Source organism: Vicugna pacos, chromosome 21 (assembly GCF_048564905.1).
Source record: "Vicugna pacos chromosome 21, VicPac4, whole genome shotgun sequence".
NCBI lineage: Eukaryota > Metazoa > Chordata > Mammalia > Artiodactyla > Camelidae > Vicugna > Vicugna pacos.
Genome location: NC_133007.1, coordinates 27,710 through 45,109, shown reverse-complemented (window position 1 = coordinate 45,109; position 17,400 = coordinate 27,710). Strand labels below are relative to the sequence as shown.

The window sequence follows — 17,400 nt, the reverse complement described above, 5'->3', positions numbered from 1 at the left end:
CTCAGAAAAAAGTATAAACTATTTCACACGTGTGCAATTTGGCTACTATTTTTGTGGCTTGTGGACAGCAAGAACTTGGTGTTCTAGCCCAAAACCCAGGTTACATGCAAAGAAATGTATATATTCTTATCCAAAGGAAACCAGAGCTGCTCAAAAACAGTTTTCAGTTAGAACTGAAAGGAAATTTGATAAAGGCAATCTCTCTCTCTCTCTTCTTTCTTTTCTGGAATCATATAATTTTAGAAGTATTTGCGTGACTAACAGACGTCTACAGCCCGTGATTCTGCACTGAAGTGTTTGGGGCTTAGGAAGTCCAGATTACATTCACTCTGTAAATGCAATCACACCAACACACTGATAGGTGCCGTGAGTGGTGGAGCTGATGTTCCAAAGCAGGCAACCTTATTCGGTAAGAGAACTATAAATAGAAAGTAAGAAATGCAATGTCCTGTACTCAATTTCATTTGCTATATGGGCCATTAACTGATAGTATATTTTGACTAATGAAACCCAAAAATAAATTGTCAACGTCGATTTTCTTCATCTGACCGTTTTATGCTAACATCAGATATTAAACTCTCACTCCATATGGAAAGCTCAGGCCTATGCTGCAGCACAGTTACATCCCGAGGAAGAAAGCCGACCAAGGGAGAAATGGAGAGTTTCCCTTCAGAAGCTGCAAAGTCTGGTTTTGCACCTGTACACCATTTGCAACCACGTCATCATCAAAGGAGTTAGACGTTACCTCTCTGGGGCGAAAATCACTGCGTGCTTCAGAACCATCAAAGAATGCTGAGCTTTGTGAAACAGTCCAGAGGCGCTTAAATCATACTTTTTCTGAAAGGCTCCAAATCTGACCCACTTCACCATTCCAGGTATAAAAGGGAAGTACTGGAAACAGTAGAGAGAACATGCCCTTGAATTCTGACAAGGCCCTGCTTGAATCCTGCTACAGCATTTACTAGTCGCTAAATGGACCAATTTTAACCCCTCTGAGAAGGCTTCCCAATCCCCAAAAGGGGGCTGTCAGCGCCCACCTGGGAGGCATGGATGTGAATGCAACACGCAAGTAGGGCGGCCGACTGGTACCTGACACAGGGCCTGGCTAGTTTCCCTCCGCTGCCCTTTTCCCCCTTTAAACTTGCACTGTTCCCCCGGTAACGATCAAGCCCCCGGAACAGACTGCCCGTATCTTCTGTGTATCCCTGGATACATGCCTTACCCTTAGGAGGCCAGAAAAACAACTGCCTCCTCCCAAGTCACTAACAATGTTCTTAAGAGTCTGGGTATTTTTAACTCTATTTTTCAGGGAGACTATTCCAGAATTTTGCAAGCACCATTCTCCAGGTTGGCTCCCCTCCCAGTGCCCATCCCTTCTCACCTCAGATCCTCTGTCTGACTGCCTTCTGTTCATGGGAAAGCGAGTCCGGTAAGGTGGGGCTCCCTAGACCTCCCTCCCTCCCTCACAGGTGATTGTGACTAACTTCTCCCCATTCCTCACTGCAACTCTAGCATCTGAGGAGTCTACCCTCCCGTACCCTGCAGACTCTGCACCTTCCCAAGACGCACACATGGCCACGACCCTCCCTTCAGATTTCTTCCTGGCTGGCCCTGCCCAGCCCCTGGCCCCTTAAGGATAACTGGCATTGCTTTGAAAATGGGAAACGCCACTTACTGACACACCAAAGCTGTATGGTCTGGGCTTTCCTCCAACCAAGACACAGCCCTGCCCCCCCTCAGCCTCAGTCTGCAGCTCTTGAGATGATCTAATTCACATGCAAGGCTGTGAACACCAGCTAAGAATGACGACTCCCAACGTGTATCTCTAGTCCGGCTCCTTCACATGAGCCCCAGGCTCATCGACCCGAGTGCCTCTTTGAAGTCCTAATTTGGATGACAAATGGCATCTTAAAAATGCCTCATGTCCACCATTTACTCTAGAATTCCATTCCTGGCAGGTATCTCCCAGACTCCCCATTTTAGTAACAGCCCCAGCACCCACCGAGGTGTCTGAGGTCACATTCAATTTCCACTGTTCCCTCCCCCAGGCCCTGCCCTGGAATCAGTCCTGTTATTTCCATCAATAAGCCCATCTCAACTGTAGTTCTGTAGGGACCATGGCCGGAAACACACAAGCTCACAGCATGGTGCACTAACAGTCCTCCGTAGGGTGCTCCCTGGAGGGGGAGGCATCTCCTGCCGCTGTTCACCTCAGAAGGCAGTGGATTCTCACACAGGATGTCCAGGAGAAGGGACTCAAGGTTCTCCCATGGTCTGAGCTTTGAAGGGCCCGAGGTCTGGGGGAGCTCCTAATTAGCAGACACACTTGCCAATGAGCAGATGAGGATGGGGGAACCCACGCAAGGCTGTTATCACTCCAACTCATGGGCTCTCAGGAGCCACGGGAAAGGCCTGTGTCCAGTGTACAGCCCAGCCATCACAGATCCCAGCCTGCATTTGCCAACCCGGACAGCCTAGACTCCATCTACTTGCGACACTTGCTTCTGTTCTGTTCCCCACCCAGAATGTGATGGACTCATTCAGATATTCTGGCCTGTCTCAAGCGAGACAAATTCAGTGAAAAATGAAGTGTCCACATTTGGACCAGAGCATGAAAGGAGAAACAAGGCCTCATGGTCAGCATGATGGTGGTGGCCAAACCCTTCCACCGGGTGAGATGAACCATGGTGAGGGTGAGAATCCAGGGTCCTAGGTCGGCCAAATCATCTTCCTTCATGGTTGTCTGGGGTGTTGGAGACTGACTACCACAAACTAACGACACGGCTGTCAGTGGTGGATGTCAGCTGCAACAGAAACGGATTCAACTCTTTACTGCCAACATGGGTTAAAAGTAAAGGCCGGGGCAGGGAGGTCTGCACGGCTTCTGAGGCAAACCACAGACCCAGCTCTGAATGCCCACTGGCTGGAGCAGAGAGGAAGCTATGGCCCTTTTAGCTGTCCCTGTGTCCAACAGATCCAGGTGAGCCAGCTACTTAGGAGAAGGTCATGTTGTCCTGATACCCAGAAAAACCAGCCTCGTAAAGGGAACAAATAGTGTCATGGATTTTAGACCCAATTCTGCCCCTTTATGAAGGCAAAGTAAAGTAAATGGCACGGGGAAGTTGAATGCAAAAAAAAAATTAAAGAACCAAACGGTGACCGCTTCCTCCAACAGCGTCCCCTGCAGCTGTCACCTCCATGGCGGCCACTTCCTCACCAGTGACCGCCGGCCAGGAAGCGCCGTCACACACGTCACACAGCGACAGCCAGGAACCGCGTGCCGAGCACGTTTGTGTAAAAGCAGGAATCGAGCAAAATGCTGCAGAGTTTGACCTTACAAGTTTAAATACTCCATGAAAAGAATCCCTGAGCAGCCGACAAATTCAATTCGCATCTTACTTCTTCAAAACAATCAAACAAATTTAATAAGGGCACATTTGTCACCAAATAAAAGGAGGACCAAACATGTTCCTCAAAAGCAAGGATTTCAACAGGTATCAAACACCAGTGGGTGATGGGCTAACAAAGCAAATATTCCAAAAAATTAGAAAATAAAAAATGACTAAGATAATAGATGGATCAAAACAGCTGTTAAGTTGTTGCTTTTTAAAGTGATGGAGACTGTACGGAGGGCAATCTGGCTATTTCCAATGCAGGGTGTGCACAGCCCACATTTTCAGATGCAACAACATGCTCACTGGGCAGTACAAGTGAAAAAGGAGTAAAGAAAAAGGAAAAGAGGAACAAGAGAAAATTAGAATCACACAAGAACAAAAATGATTTTGACTGCATGTACAAGAATTTATGTGAGTGTGTGAGGCCAGGGACACGGGGATGGTGAGGCCCAACCTCACCTCCTGCTCAAGGGAAAGCAGGGGCCTGAGGGGAGCGGCGCTGCCGGGGGACCACAACGTGTTCAGCTCCCCTAACCAAAATTCGACCTACAAGCGTCTAGGCAGCTTTTGAGCTACAAATTGTTGTTGCATTTCAGTCTGGACCGTTTTACTCACTTCCACCAAGAGTAGCAGGAGAGAATGAGGCTCTGCTCCTGCACCAAAGCATTGTTTAAAAAATTAATGGCTGTGGAATAGTAAAAGAAACAATGGAGTAAAAGTGACTGGAGGAGAATGTGCTTGACCCTAGCTCACTGGCCGCGTTATCTCAATGACGTTCAGATGCTGGCTGAGCCCTTATGGTACCACAATAGACAGACCCACAAGGAGGCAGGTTTAATGCGCTGAACCACTGTGGGCTAAGTACACATCCGGCTACTCCGCCAAGTCCCAAGGGCAGACTTCAAAAGGCAAAAACAAGCTGGCATTCTCTGGTGGGTCTGCAGACTCAGAGACAAGCATTTGTTGAGCAAAAATGTCACCAGTGCCTCCTATGACAAAAGAAGTGGCACTGGCGTGGGGGCTGGGGCAGGGCTCTAGGCTTCCACTGCTCACTCACCACTCTGTCCAGGGGGAGAAGGTGGTCCCTGCTTAGGTTTCGCTGATGCACCTACCTTGACTAATGTCTGGGGCCTCAGCAGGAGTTGACAGGTGAGGTGAACAGAGCCAGACTCTGTGTAGCACGGTGCTGGGAGCTATGCCCTCAGCAGTGCCCAGGCTCCTAAACATGTCAACTCATCTCCAAGAAGCAGATGGGGAGTGCGGGCATGTAGATCACAGGGCCCTGTGAGGACAAGTACAGATCATGGCCACGACATGCCTCTCCTCTTCCTTAAGCCATAGAGGTATTTCCGGGGAGGAACAGAAATTTCATCCAGAGCCTGCTAGGTGGGCTCTCGCAGGTGGGACTAGTGTCCCCTGTGCTTCTCACTCACAGGGCTGGTCTAGACATTCTTTTTATTAATTCTCTAGAATCTTCTCCTCCAACTTACCAACAACCAGAAAGTAGGATCTGATCTTAGGTAAGTTCAAGAATCACAGAGCACCACCTCCAAAGCGGGCCCGGTAGCACATGCCAGGTCTTCTGACCGCCACCTTTGGGACCACCATGAGCCCTCTCCAGACTCAAGGACCGAGGCCGTAGGCCGGGGGGACACAGCTTCCCTCACTCACCCCAGCAAAGGGGGACCACGTCTCGGCAAAGGCATCTCACCCTCTTCAGCCCGAGGGACAACACGATAGATATATGGGGAAACAGAGCAGAAGGTGGGGGGTAGGCAGCCCAGAAGAGCTCATCTGTACTTCCGAGGCAAAGTGGGGCCATTGACTTAATCACAGGGACAAAGTGGGAATGAACATTTCCCTGCTCTGTCCCATACACCGTGATACGCCTTTCCCTGCATAAGGAGTTCATTAGGAAGTTCCTGGCGGTGTTTCTGATGTCCTAACTTGGCATGGTGGCTGTCGGGCAGGAAGAGACGGCCTGAGCTGAAAAGGTGCTGGGCCTGGGAGGCAGGTGACAGCGGCTCTAGCCGCAGCTCAACCAGCGCCTCGTTCTGCCTCTCGGGGCTCAGCATCTCATCTATAAGCAAAGGGATGAGACTGTCCCAGGACAGGCTGCCCAACAGAAATGAAATGAGAGCCATGTAAAGAAAGTTTCCCAGTTGCCACGTTTAAAATTTGAAACAAAGAAACAAACCAACAAACAAAAAACAAATACTAGAATGTGATTTTAAGAACAGATCTTACTTAATCTACTGTATGTAAAATACTATTATTTTGACATGTAATCAATATAGGAAGTAAAGAGATAGTTTATGTACTTTTACTAGAGAAGCCTCAGCGTCTGATGTGCATTTGACCTACAGCACATCTCAGCTGAGTCCAGCCTCCTCCCCAGTGCTCCTAGCATCAGTGGCTTTGGCTACTTTATTGGACAGCAACTCCAGGGGTCCCACCATGGTCCTGGCTGTAAAGCGGGAGTAAGTGTCCACACTAACCCTAAAAGGATCTCTCTGAAATAAAGGCGGATTCACTTTGAAATGTCTGGAAACCGGCGGGCTGCACCTCCCTCCCCCCTTGGCTACAAGATTGACTTCTTCCTTGCTGATCCCTTTCTGGATGTAGGGAAGCAATCCAGCACACAGCCAAGGTGGACTGGCTTCCAGGTAAACTTACCTGCTGTCTGTGTCCAGTCCCATGAAGTCCTCCTTCTCAAACGGGATGCAGGGGAGGGGGATCTTGTCCCCAGAATTCTTGGGGCCACCATCCAGCCACTTGGACTTGAGCAAGATGAAGAGTGACTCAGTGAAGTCCTCGATCCTCTTCTCCACCACCCTGCAGTACTCTTAGATTGAAGGCAACGTCGGTGCGCCTCTGCTCGGCTACCTCCCCATGCTGCACAAAGACAAATAGCTGAGAGTCATTAAGCGATGTGCCATACAGCTCCTCTGCATGTGGAGCTTCTCGAAGGCCTTGGCAGAGAGACATTCGGTAATGGTGACAAGGCCCACGACCTTGGGGTGTTTCTGGAAGACGCTCCACCGATTCTCGGGCACATAGCGGTGCCTGTAGTGGATACAGAGTGTCCACTGGGAGCCACAAGGGCTGATATGGCTCACCGAGGTGAGTAGCTGATAGATGCAAAAGAAATTCTCCTCTGAGATGATCTCTATGGATTGGACCACAACGGGACGAGTCTGGTGGTCCTCAGCACACTGCACGTAGTCAGGGATGCTCATGTTGCAGGCCCTGCCGAGAGGGGAGAGGAGATCGAGGTACATTCTCTGCTGTGTGCTACAGGCCCATCTGGGTTGCGGTGACCTGGTGTGTACCAGCCAGAAGACAAAGGAAACCAAAGCAAATCCAAGGGTACAGTTTGTCCTCAGAGTCTGCATATGGCTACTGTAGCTCGATCACATTACCCAGCTTTTGGTCTAGGCTTCCTGCCTCTGCAGAGAAAGGTCATTTCTTATTTTCTATTTCCAAGCACCTAGCAAGGCCCTGATGCAAAGTCACTGCTCAAAAATGCTGAATAAAGAAATGAACAAAGGAAATGCTTCCCCAACCCCCTTCAGCAGAATATAAAGAAAAGGACCACAGTAGGATCAAAAGATCTGGATTCCTATTCAATTTATTTGAACCCCTAAGCTTCATAATAATGGATAAGAAAACTTGCCTTGGGGTAGAGGGTACTGTTCATTGGTAGAGCATATGCTTAGCATGTACGAGGTCCTGGGTTCAAACCCCAGTACCTCATTTTAAAAATGAAACAAGTAAATACACCTAATTACCCAACTGAAAAAGTATTTTTTAATTCAAAAGTCAAAAAACACCTTGCAATTGACACAACATTGTAAACTTGACTATACTTCAATTAAAAAAAAAAGCCTTGCCTTACAAGAATATATCTGGATTACGGATGTTTGAAAATTTAAAATGCATAGGGTACCACCTGCATAAAAGGAGGTGACTGTACACATGTTCTATCCCTCCTTTATGAGTTATACTTCCTTTGGGGGGGTTATAACCTCTCAGAGCTAATTTTCTCAGATTAAAATATATAAACATTACCTGATTCTCAGTACTGCTGAAGAATCAGATAACTCTATGAAAGCATCTGACCCACAGAGTTTTCTCAATAAATGTTTGTTGAACGAATGAATAAACAAGCAAAGTGAATGCTGCTCCCTGCCACAAACCATCATAATGGTACTGCCTGGAAATCCCAAGCCCACGTTCACCCGACTCTGCATTAACAATGTGGGTGACCTGGACAGGCCTGTGTGCTTCTCGAAGCCCCAGTTTAATCGTGAATAGAAATAAGGGCAATAACAAACCTCAAATTGTTAGTGAGTCAGTAATGAATTGTACCCCAACACTGCAAGATGGAACCATTAAGAAAACTGGGCAAAGAGTCCATAGGCCCTCTCCATATAATCTCTTACTACCACATGGGAATCTACATTACATCTCAAAATTAAAAGTCTAATATTTTAAAGAGGTTATCGAGGTTAGGTGAGCTCACTGTCTCAAATAAGGAACACACAGTACAAATAGGACAATGCCCAGCTCATGAGATACACTCAGTTAACATTCCCACTGAGCCCACTAGTCCCTCCAACTTCAGAGCAAGAGGATGGGTCCTCGTGGCAACAGGCCACAGCACCTGAAGCTAACAAAGCTAATGGTGTCCACTTAAAAGAGCCCCTGTCACCACCCTTGTTCTAATTTTCTATTTGTAATTTTTTTCTTTTCATTAAATTGGAACTCCAAATTGCATAGAATTCTTACCAGATATCATGATGGCAGCCCTTCAAAACCTGACCACAGAGATCATGATGGCAGCCCTTCTTGGTGAAACAATAAAATGAAAAGCCATTTCCACAAGAACTCTGTGTAAATCTACTAGGGAACTTCATCCTGGACTGAGGAAGAGGACTGGGGAGTAGGGGGTAAACTGGGACACGGAGAAATATGGGCCACCTGTCACACAATGGACTTTAGACTCACCCTCACCCTCCAGGAACGTCTAAATACACACAGACAGAGTGCTATGGACAAGAATTTTTTTTAAACAAATCCCTGAATCCCTAGCAGATCTTGTTTCTACCGAGACACAAATGTCTTATTTGTATAATGTTTCACAGAAGCCTTAAAATATTATCACCCCAACTTGACACATCAAGAAACTGAGGTAGAGAAGTTTATCACATTCTACAAGATTAGAGAGAGGCCACGTCAGACACCGTATTTAAATCCAAGTCCCTGCTCCGTTGCTCACACTAGAAAGTGTGACATACTGCCCCTTTCCTGCCCTCTCCCTGCAATAAATCTCTGAAGAGACTTTTCTGTGTCACCTGCAATCAAAATCACATCAATTTTTCACAAAGAGCTATGTCACTCCTTGGAGGACATACCAAAATCTAAAGGGTTGGGTTGAGAGGAGATATTTGCATTTTCTGTTTCTCAAAGGAAACATGGCTTTAAAAGAAACTGAAAAGTATTTATCTAGTCTAAGCGCTCATTGTGCACAGAAAGAAACGGAGGCTCAGAGGAGAAGAGGAAAGGGCGTTATTAACAAATATTGCCTCAGTGCAGCACCAAGCCAGCCCTGGGCACTTCTGGGGGAGGATCTGGAAGGCCCAGGAGAATGAGTGTTAGAAAATAGAAAGAGAAGAAGAATATAAGGCCCCGTCTCTACACCACCATACCATGAATTTCCACCAAATTACCCAGAATGGGTGCAGCCAATATTAAGGTTGTCTAAACAGGTTATTGAAACCTGGAATTCTCAACCATAGTAGAAATTCCAGCATTTACTGTGCTTTTTTCCCAGTTCAATCATCAATTCAGTGGGCACTCTGTACCAGGGACTACACGAGACCTGGAGTTCTCCCAAATAAAGATCTCTATTACCACGTGTGCAAACCACATAAAGGCCACCAGAAGAAAAGCGCCCACAGATAAGATGGAATTACTGAAACTGAAAGCAGCCAAAGAGCATATATTACTAGGAAAAATGGTGCTCCTATAAATGGACTCATGGACATAGAAAGCAAACTGTATTTAGCAGGCAGGAAAGGAGGGATTAACAGATACAAATTAGTAAATATAAAATAAATGACAAGGACCTGCTATATAACACAGGGAACTATATTCAATTTCTTGTAATGAGTTATACTAAAAACAATCTAAAACATATATATACATATGCATATGTTTATAACTGAATCTCTGCTGTACACCTGAAACTAACATTGTAAATTGACTACACTTAAATAAAAAATAATTTAAAAAATAAGTAAAAATAAAAGCAACGCCATTAAGAAAAAATAAAAGAACACTCTAATCCCCTTAGCTGTAGGTGGTGGAGAATTCTGGTTGCAAACACCAAGTCCACTGGATCACTCCAGCAATGGCTGTCACTCTTTCTGACCATCAGAGAGTCACTTGTTTCACTGAGGTTTCTTTTCTCTTCTGTGAAAGGCTACAGCTGCAACTAACGATGTATAGAATCTCATCATTCACAAGCCCAACAAGTAGTGAGGACTTCCCATGGGCCAGGCTCTGGACAGAGGAAAATATAGGGTCCGAAATATATTCATGGGTAGAAGAAGTTTGTGCCATAAAGACGTTAATTCTTCCTGTTTTGATAGACAGATTCATTGCAATTCTGATTAGAATTCCTACCAGATTTTTCTTGGAATGTAACAAGTGAATTTATGGTCAAGATTAGCCAAGAAATTTCTTTAGAACCACCACTTTGGAGGGGTGGATAGGTCATTAATTTCCACTGCTCTTTCTGAAGTGATAAAAACGTTCTGGAATAATAATGGTTGCACAACTGTGAATATGCTAAAAGCTGCTGAATTGTACCATTTAAATGGATGGAATTCATGGTGTGTGAACTATATCACAATAACGCTGTTATATGAAAAAATATTTCTTGACAAATATTTTTCTTTTTATACCACTAGTCTGTCCCACAATTTAAGAAAAACAAAAAACCAATACAAACCAAACTGTGCCAGGAGTTCTTTAGGACTGCAATATCCCTGGGTCTCCAAGGCCTCTGGTGATGCTGTTCCTGTTAACACACACTAGCTGGGCTGGGCTAGTTAGGGACTGTAACTGTCTTTTTAAAATCGACGGTCACATGTTTCACCCTTGGAGAGGGAAGGAAGGAGGATATCACAGCTTCATGCCTTCAGCTCATTTTTAACAGAACCAAGCCCTGCTTTCACCACTGTTAATCCCTCTCACTATAAAAACACGTGACATCAACAAGCACCGCCATCATAACACCTGAAAGTGTTCAAGGTACTTACCTGCGGCAGAAACACTGAGGGAGGAGACAGAAGCTTGCTCAGCACTGATGCTCCCTTTTCCCGACTCCACCAGGTGAAGCTGGGCGCTACAGCCAGAGGCTCTCAGCCCGGGGAGCAGCACACACGCCACTGAGCTGGTCCTGAGGGAGGGTGAAAGGGAAAGGAGGGCAGCCCTAGGGGGGAGGGAAAGGGGGGTGCGGGCTGCAGCCCCGCTCGGAGGGCAGCCCCAGCACCAGCATAAGCCGCCCGCTCCCGTCCAGGTCCGCAGACCACGCCCGCCCGGGAAACAGCCCGCCCATTGGTGGGGACGGGCAGGCGGCCGAGGAGAGGAAGCCCGGGAGGAGAGGACTCGCGGGCGGGAGAGGGGAAGGGGACGCCAGCCGTGGACTGAGGGGATCCCGGCTGCGTGAGAGGTGGCAGGCGCACACCTGGACCTGGACAGCTGTGGCCAGGGCGCCGGGGCAGGTGGTGCTGTCAGAAGGGTCTGGCCAGAGAAATTCAGCTGAACACGGGCTGACTGGCGCCCTTGGGGGCTGTGAAAGGCGGATCACCCTCCCGAAGCCGCCTGAACCCTTTCCCGGGAGCCCCCCACCTTGCACTTCCACAGCCAGAAGCCCCGGCCCCAGGCAGGAACCAAAGGCCTAACTGGCGACAGAGTTGAGAAGCATTTGGGGCCAATCCCCGGCTCGGACATGGAGCTTCGAACCAGCGGACCACCAGGCACCGACAGCGCATGCGCAGGAGGGACATGGATCCTCTCTGGATTCTGCGAGAGAAGGTGGGACAGCGAGGGAGGGAGAAGATGGGAGCGGGTGGAGAAGAGGGGAAAAGTGGAGGGATACAGATGGACAGGAAGAGCAGAGAAGGGATGGGTCTGGATAGGGGAGTGTCGTAGCGGAGTTGGAGAGAAAAAGCTTTACCTCTAGGGCACCCTGAGATGGCAGACCTACCTCTGTACCCTTCTGTAACCGTTCAAGTCCCGCAGCTCATGTTTTACCTCCCTGATCCAGCCCTCCATCAGATGCTTCTGCAGAAACACTACGGGGATCACACCCGTTGCCCCCATGCGGAGCTGGGTTTTCTGTTGCTCTGAGAACCAAGCACCCGCAGGTGTTGTCGCTCAGAACTACCTTGGGAAGAGCACATATTCCCCTTTTACACGCTGGGAAACAGGCAGGAAGGATCACTGCCTTAGCTCCACTGTCCCAGGTGTTGGGCTGGGGGGAGTGGTGTGGTACAAGATCAGAGCCCCAGACAGAGCAGACTGCCTGAGTGTTGGTGCATAGTCCCCATCCCTCCTGGGTAAACCATACCCCACCCTAGTGGAAACATCAAGGGCTCACAGTGGTTTCCTGGGGGTGGGAGAGCTGTCCTCATGTGAAGGAAAAGTCCAGCTGGGCTAACAAGCTAAGTCACAAATCTAAGTGTGATAAATGTCGGTTTACTGATCAAAGTTCTGCTGGGCTATCTCGTAAATCTGAAGTTTAGTGTCAGTTTATTGGGCTAACAACCTAACTCGTAATTCCAAGCTCAACAAGTGTCAGTAACGTGATCTATTACAAATTGATAAGCTCCAGTGTACTGATTCCTTGCTTTTGGTTCTTTAAGTCTTATTGGCTAATATCCCCTTACTTGTATTGAAGTATTTAAAACCTCATGTGCACGTCTTGGAGGTGCTCAGAACTTCGGAGGAGAAACCCCTCTGAGCCCGCCGGCATAATAATTCTGAGTACTTCAGCACTCCGATTGGTGCTTGTTTCTTGGCTGGCCTGTTTCCATAACACTCAGCTCCAGTGCCCAGCTTTCTAGGTAGATAGGAGTGTTACCAAGTCCAAATTCCTTCTCCTCAGTGCAGGACAGGCCAATAAGTTTGGAAACCAGATGTTGAGGCTTGGAATAGCAAGTTTCTGTAGACCTAGTTGGCAAACTAATGTTCTGGAAAACCATCTCCCCAAGTCACAATTCAGGCTCCGTTCCTACGTGCTTGGTTGTTGCAAACTTCTTAGTGTAGGAATTCCTTCTTGTTAGAATCCTTTGTTCTTACAGCTATCTGCGTGGGTCAGATCCCTGTAAATCTCCAACAAAACAAACGTTATTTTCTATTCTGCAATTTGCTATCTTTTAATGAATGAAAAAGTGTTAAATATCCTTAAAGGTCAGAGCTTCAGAATAAGCTCTCCTGTGTATTTCAGGCTCTAGGCAACAATTTTTTACAAGCAAGATGAAGCCTAGGAGACAGAGCATAGGGTTAAATTCAAAGGAACAAATCTAATATGGAGTCAGATTTGTTCTGTTCTATTACCCGGGCAGAAGCCACTTGAGGATTTAAACCTCTATAAGTTAAAAATAACTAAAATTTTAAAGGAATTTACATACATAGGTGGGAATGTGCAAAGCATATCTGGAAAAGCACCCAAAAGATAGTAAACAGTGGCATCTCCAGACAGGGCTGAAAGAACAGAGGATGAGGGAAAACTACTTTCACTTGTGTATTTTTGTGCTCTGTTTGAGTTTTTTTTTAACCATTTGCTTGCATTTCTTTTTCAGTTAAAATAATGTGTAATGGAGCAAAGGAGTAACTACCTTAGCAAATACAGCAGCCATGGAATCACTAAGTCATCACTTTTGATTTAAGCCAGAAAGCATTTATTGACTCTCTCCAATGTGCTCAGTCCTGTTTTAAGACTTCTTTTATTATAATAATAATAATAATTATTATTATTATTATTATTATACTATTATTATTTCTAGTACTATTACTATTACTATTATTACTATTATTTTATGAAATAATAACATGGTATACCTCACCCCTGCCCATGGCTGGTGGAAAACCAACTGAGTTTTTCTTGAGTTGTTTTCCAAGGAGTAGAGATGAGTTTATAAACAGAACACATCTTCAGGGCAAAACAGGCAGTGTGCATTACCAGCAGGCCAGACAGCAATGAAGGGTTTTCAATAGAGGCGCCCAGAAGCTGAGAGAGAAAGCCTCCAGGACACTACAAAAAGCTGCCCAAACTGCCATCTCCATGGTACTACTGAAATAGGAAAGAACAAATGTGACTCCATATTTGATCTGTTTCTTTGAGTTTAACAAAGCCAAGTTAATATGCTCCGGTCTTTTCATGGGTTATGATGTCACAGAGGAAACGGACAGGTCAACAAGGAACCACTCTGCCGTGATCACGGAGCCGGGGAAAGGGACGGGCTGCAAGATGTATGAAGCAGCCGCAACTGTGCCCGTGCTTCTAGGCAGGTATCCAAAATCGCCTCGACAAGGTGTCAAACATTTGTGCCCATGTCCTCATCAACAGACATGTATTAAAGACAAATGGAAACATATAAAAGGCCAATCAATACCCTTGCTGGGTACACCGTCCAAAGAACAAAGTCTCAGTTTGACAACTGGCCATCTCGGTTCCATGGGATTCATTCTTGGAGAACCTTAAAAACCACTCTTCTGTCCTCAAGAATTGCTGCATATTTGTCCTATCTTTGGCTCAGGGATGCAGCACGTTCAAGTGAACTTTAATGTCTGCACAGATTTGACTGTCTTTCTCCAGGTTCATTTGTCCATTCCAATGAGGCCTGAGCTAAGTCCATCCTCTGTAAGATCTATTCCCTCCAGTGACAGCTCATTGAGCCTGCAATTAAAAGCCAAGTGAACAAGACTGTCCTCAGCTAAAAATTTCACCCACCCTTCACTGTTTTCTTAATCTCCTCTCCTGGCTAATTGCAACAGACTAACACCTCCCTCCACCAAGATTACCAACTATGTCATTTTGTCTCCCCAAAGAGAAAGTAAGGTCCATAATAGAGGAGACAACTACATAGTCACCTCTGAATTCGTAGCATATAGAAATGTTAATAAATAGAACTATGATCATGGCTTCTTTCCTTTAAAACCTTTCTGGTTATTTGAATGAGACCTTGGAAGGGAGGTGTTTGCTGTCCAGTATCTTGATCCACAAGACTCTGGAGGCCTTTTTCAGAATGGCTGTTCACTGATTCATTCAAAACACAACTTATCAATCAAGGAGTAGCTGTGCTTTTCTGCCAGGTGTTTGTGGTAACTCTAATGCCAGAACAACTTTAAACTATATCCTTACTTTGGATTTGTTATTTTTCCCCTCTTCCAACAAAATTGACTTTCCTTATTTTCTTGCCTTGAGGAATTTTTTTTTTCCTATTTCACCCTTTAGTAAACCAAGATCCTCAGGATGGGCTTGGCCCATAATATGATCCCCCATCCAACTCCTAGTGTCAGAGGCCTGGGGCTCACATCCTGCCCTCCTGTCAAGGCAACTGAAAATCAGTTCAGGATCAAACCAGCACCCCAGGGATTCTAAGGCTCGCATATCTCCCAGAAACCCTGCTTTCTCATTTGTCTTGGCTTCTGAGAATTTCCCCTCACTTTCTTGACAATTAGTTGTGCAGCTTGAAAGATGAGGAAGGAAGGTTATATTTCTTAATCAGCATTTTAAGGAACTTGTGTAATGAAAGTTTTCACGAGTTTCTAGAACCCTCCATTGCCGAGATAGAAAACACACTAGACATTTTCTAAATTTAGCTCCCATGTGCATTTTTTCTTTGTTTTTGTTTTCTTAACTGTTAACAGACATTTTTTAATTAAAAAAAAATAAGGCCCCAAAAAGGATAGAACACTGAAGGGGCAATCAAAATTAAAGGGCAAAGACAGAAAAATGATAACTACTCTACAAAGTTAATATAATACATACACTATGTATCAGATCAGCAATTCTCAGTAACAGCTAATTGAAACATGACCATGAGGTAAAATTTCTCTCCTGTCAGGACATGGCCAACAGAAAATACAATTAAACCAACAAACTAATATCCTAAGTCTGGCGAGGTACAGAAGGCTACAAGCTAAATGTGTCTTCTTCTGGAAAAGAGGAAGACACACCAGCTCTTTTCTGTGGAGCCTGAGCCCACGGGAGGACGGTGAAGTGAGCTCTGTAAGTACCCAATTAGCAAACTGAGTGATGAATAAATAGACGTGAGCTTTGATGACAGAGGTGATACTACTATTCATTTGTCCTGTAAAGTATGACTTCCGTTCAGTGATCAATACTTCGGTGTCCTCAGGAGTTGACATTATGGGAAAATGCACAGCCTGGGCCCAGACTTCCTCTTTCAGCTCGTGACACTGCACTTAGATGTCACAAGGGCACCTCCAACTCCACCTGCAAAGAGCTGACTTCACGGTGCTCCTCCAATAGCCGTCCTGCCCAGGGCCTCTGGTCCGGGGCTAAGTTCTCCGTGCCTCTCCCAACTCAGACCCATCACTCACAGATGTGAATGGACCCCTCCTTCAGGGCCCAGATATCCTCAGACACCGAGTCCCACCACCCACACCTGACCTACCAGATACTCACTGTCACTCACTCAGCACTGACTCTGTGCTGGGACCATGCTGCACACTGCAAACGTTATCTCACTGGATCTCCACAACAGTCCTGGGAATTGGGTACATCACTGCTTCAATTGATTAGATAAATTGTTTCACTTCCTTGAGTGCGTCATTCAAACTGACACGGCTACTGAGCCACAAGACTGGGCCTGAAAACAACTTGAAAATTGAACACTGCTACACCTCGCAGCCACCCTACTCTGACTCATCACATCACCTCCTGCCAAGCCTTCTAAATGTTTCCAAGCATTCTACAAGACAAAAGTGAACTACGAGAGCACCCCACTCTCCAACATAAAATCTGTCAATGATGGTCCACTGCCCTTAGGAGAAAGCCCCACCGGGCCTGAGCACAGCCCAACGGCCCAGCATCCGCGTTCCCTGCGCGGCTGCACCGCCTCACCCACCACGCAGCTCTACACGTGCCTTCTCTAGGACAGGGATGCTGACTCCGCACAACCCAGGGCTTGTCTCACTTGAACAATGATCACCTTCTTCAGTGTTCATCTTCTTCTTTGCTGACCCTCAGAAAAATGTTTTCTCATGATGAATCAATATCTTTTTCCTTATAACTTCCCATCATTGATAATGAGCTCCCCCAAAAGAGAGAAGACCTAATTGTCTGTCTCCTTATCTGTAAAGTGAGATTAACAAGGAAATATGTGAGGTTTTATGAGAAATAATATTCATGTGAGGCTGAGGGACAATTCCATCATACAATAAGCACTCAATATGTGCTTAATTAATATTAATAAGATTATATTGCATTCCAGCAACCTTCAATCAATTTTTAATGACTTTGTCCAACAGACTACTGACAAACTGTTGGACGAACCACTTTGAGCAGATCAGCACAAGCGTACTGGGATAGGTAAGCGCTGACTCCAGTTGCAGCTGCAGCCACCCAGCACTATGGGGTGGGGGCAGTTTGCTCAAGCTCTTACATGTTGCTTGAGCATTTAGTTGTCGTTATTGATTAAAGACAGGTGTTCTTTAGTCAAAGCCCCTGAAACATAAATCTTCAAAGATTGATGCAAATTAGGTTTCAAGAACAACACTCTCATTAGAAATTATTTGAAAATCATAGTCTTGGCTACTCCGCACATCAAAAGGGCATGTTCTTAATGTATCTGACTAAATACACCGAAAGGGTTGTTTAAAAGAAATTACGATGAAGCCATCCTGAATAAGCTCCAGTATCATCTGCACAAAGCCCCACCCAAGGGTCTCATTTCACATTTCC

The 17,400-nt window shown here is 46.0% G+C and overlaps 1 protein-coding gene across 1 annotated transcript in view; it reads right to left on the bottom strand.

Moving 5' to 3' along the window:
* Nucleotides 1-17,400, bottom strand: part of LOC140687907 (uncharacterized) — a 125,232-nt gene that overhangs the window by 80,179 nt on the left and 27,653 nt on the right. Inside the window, exons 7-9 of the mRNA XM_072945832.1 lie at nt 11,316-11,489; nt 10,724-10,863; nt 6,072-6,290 (exon numbers count right to left, since the gene is read on the bottom strand). Of these exons, the coding sequence (XP_072801933.1) occupies nt 6,072-6,290; nt 10,724-10,863; nt 11,316-11,489 (533 nt within the window). The remainder of the gene's footprint in view (nt 1-6,071; nt 6,291-10,723; nt 10,864-11,315; nt 11,490-17,400) is intronic.